Raw genomic sequence first — 3191 nt, 5'->3', positions numbered from 1 at the left:
AGGCTGCAGTATGCTAGAGGATGGCAGGTTTTTTCAAAGCACTTGACAATTTTATAATCTGCATCTGAAAGGTAGCTGCTATCAGTGAATCTGGGCAGCCTGCAGTGGGAGGAAACCCCATATTGCCATCATGTGGCCTTGCTCTAGACTGGCCAAGGTAGGACAGGAAAGAGAGGAACCGTCCCACAGGCCTGGCGCTATCTCCTGGTGCCTTGGGCTGCTGGAGAAGTGAAACAACAGATCAAAATAAACAAGAAGAGAAAAAAACAGCAAATACTGACTGTGAAAAGACTATAGAAAGTTAGAAGGAAGGGCCGGGGGGCAGGCAAAGGGGGACCGAAATGCCCTGGAAAAAAAGTAGATTTTAAAAGATTTTAAAATGATAGATTTTTTAAAAGTGTATCTCAGAGACAGTGAGGGAGTGCCCAGTCATTCTAGCCAGCCACCAGAATTGCAAATATAGGCCAGGGCTTGGCCAGATTATAAACCAGAAAGAAAACCACATGCACAGTGTTCCTCCATAGAGAATCCGGGATCAGCTGCTTTGGAGGAGGAGAGTTCACACAGGACTCAGGGGTGCTCACTGCTGTTGATTACTCCTTTTTGTGTGATTTTCCTTTTTATTGCATTCAGTATTTCTTTGTTCCGTAAACTATAGATGACTGGATTGGCTAAAGGAGTCAAGACAGCATAAATCACAGCAAATGCCCTATCATAATCCAAGGAATAGCTTTTCTTTAATCGTACATACATAAATATAATACTTCCAAAAAATAGCAGAACCACAGTCAGGTGAGCGGCACAGGTGGAAAAGGCCTTTTCCCGCCCCTCTGGTGTGCGTATTTTCAATATGGCTTTTATAATCTTTATGTACGAGACCATGATGAACAAAAATGTCAGCAGGATTATAAATGCATTGACTATAAAATCAACCAGGACATTGATGGAGGTGTCTGTGCAGGCCAAGCTCAGCAGAGGGGGGAAATCGCAGAAGATATGATGGATTTCATTGGGGCCACAGAAAGGCAGTTTGGAAACCAAGATTACCTCAATGACAGGACATATGAAGCCACAAATCCAACAGCTAGCAGCCAACTGAGTGCACACTTTCGGAGTCATGATGGCAAGATAGCGCAGTGAATTACAGATAGCTAAATATCTGTCATAAGCCATAGCTGTTAGCAGGTAACATTCAGTGGCTCCTAGGGAATGGAAGAAATATGTTTGTAAGAGGCACCCAGTGAAGGAAATGCTTTTTCTCTTGCTGAGTAAGTTTGAAAGCATTTTGGGGATAGTAACTGCTGTATACCAGATTTCCAAGAAAGATAAACTGCTGATAAAAAAGTACATAGGTGTGTTAAGTCGAGCATCTGACCTGATGACTGTGAAAATCACCACATTCCCGAAAATGGCAAAGAGGTAGATGAGAAGCAGCAGGGCAAAAAGGAATGTGTGGAAGCCCTGAAGGTTTGGGAATCCCACAATTATGAATTCGGTTACATTGCTCCAGTTGCTGATTCCCATGCTGCCAGTGGATTAGCTTGCAAACACTTAGATATTCGAAGCTCCACGAAAATCAAAAGACCTCTCAGATGATGGATCAATAAAGAAAAATGCTGAAAGTAACCCAAAGAAACTGTTAGTATTTTTGGCTGATTCAGGGCCAAGCCCACAAATGTCCCATCACCCTCCATTCCTCCTCACCCTTCACTTGCTCTTCTGTGACACTGCACACTAACCTTGGCAATAAATGGCACTTCATCGATCCTTAGGCTGATAGATTCTAAGGCCAGAGGGCCCATTATGACCTTCAGGTCGGAACTCCTGGATAACACAGGCCACAGAACTTCCCCACAATAATAGACACTCCCCAAAACGAGTACTTCATAGTGACCTATGGAAACACCAACAGCAACCATCGCCCTCTTCCCACTTATCCCTCCACAAAATCCGGCAAACTGAATCTCCCCATGTCATCAAAGAGAGATGCCATCAGTCCTTCCCCCACCTCCTCAAAAAGGGAATCCAGCCCACATCCTCCGCCCTCCACAAACAGGGATCACACCAGCCTCCTCGCCACAAACGGAACACATCGGCTCCTCCCCCACCTCCAAAAACAGGGATCCCATCAGCTCCTCCCCCACCTCAGTCAGGGATCCTGTCACGTCCTTCCACACCTCTTCAAACAGGGATCCAATTTGTAGTAAATATTAATTGGGCCAGAGAGAGAATGATAGAAATTGACTCTACTGCCAGTGGTCAGGGCGCTCGCCGGGTGAAGGGGAGACCCACGTTCACGTCCCTGCTCCAAATCAGACAGAGCAGGGCTCTGAAAACAGGTTTCCCACATCTCAAGTGAGTGTCCTCACTACCCCGCTATTGGTGGGGGGTCAGTGGTGTGTGTTACATTTTACACTCTCTGGTTTTTTGTAAGAAAGGGCTGATGGGTGACTCTCCTTTGATGGGTGGAAGTAAGGGAAAACCACATGGAAAATAAGGGACAATGATGCTTTATTTCAAGGGATGTTTTAGGGAAACACGATATCCCTGAGCATACAGTGCAATTATCATCAATTTCCATTAAATATTAAAATGGTCAAGGGGTGGCTCTTAAAATAAGGGATGGGTGGTCATGGCTCAGGCGCCTGACTCCAGAAGAGAGTTCATGGCTGAGAATGCCAAGCCAAGAGAGGCACCTTCCTGCGTCCCAGAGTTCAGCACTTAACTGCCTGGAAGGGGGAGGGGCTTAATCCACACCTTTCTTCCTGGCATTTCCTATTTGCTAGATCAGTGGGTCTCATCCTTTCCAGACTATTGTAACTCTTTCAGGAGTCTGATCTGTCTTGCATATTCCCAAGTTTCACTAAGGAGTTGCTTACAAAATCAGACATAAAAATACAAAAGTTTCAGCATACTAGTACTGAAAACTTGCTGATGTTTTCATTTTGTATGTATGCAATTTTAGTTTGTACTGACTTCGCTAGTGCTTTTTATGTAGCCTGTTGTAAAACTGGGCAAATATCTCGCTGACTTGATGTACCCCGGAAGACCGTTGCATCTCCCCAGGGGTATACATACCCCTGATTGAAAACCACTGATCTAGGTCAGGCAGGTCCCCAATCAGCAGTCTGGCTTCTGTGCATCCCATGCTTCGGCACCTAGCTTTCCTCATGCATTGTACAGGGAGCCTG

General features: G+C 45.3%; 1 protein-coding gene across 1 annotated transcript; it reads right to left on the bottom strand.

Annotated features, from left to right (window-relative positions):
* Positions 1-570: 570 nt before the first annotated feature.
* LOC144279937 (olfactory receptor 6N2-like) lies at positions 571-1524 on the bottom strand. Its single transcript, XM_077841640.1, has one exon. The coding sequence runs from the start codon at positions 1522-1524 to the stop codon at positions 571-573; it is 954 nt and encodes a 317-aa protein (XP_077697766.1).
* Between the last annotated feature and the right edge of the window lie 1667 nt (positions 1525-3191).

The sequence above is a fragment of the Eretmochelys imbricata genome, chromosome 24 (assembly GCF_965152235.1).
Source record: "Eretmochelys imbricata isolate rEreImb1 chromosome 24, rEreImb1.hap1, whole genome shotgun sequence".
Lineage (NCBI taxonomy): Eukaryota > Metazoa > Chordata > Testudines > Cheloniidae > Eretmochelys > Eretmochelys imbricata.
Note: the sequence above shows the minus strand (reverse complement) of the source record. Positions and strands in the feature narration are given on the sequence as shown.

Coding starts and splice junctions, on each gene's coding strand:
- LOC144279937 (XM_077841640.1), bottom strand. CDS start 1,524: ATGGGAATCAGCAACTGGAGCAATGTAACCGAATTCATAATTGTGGGA.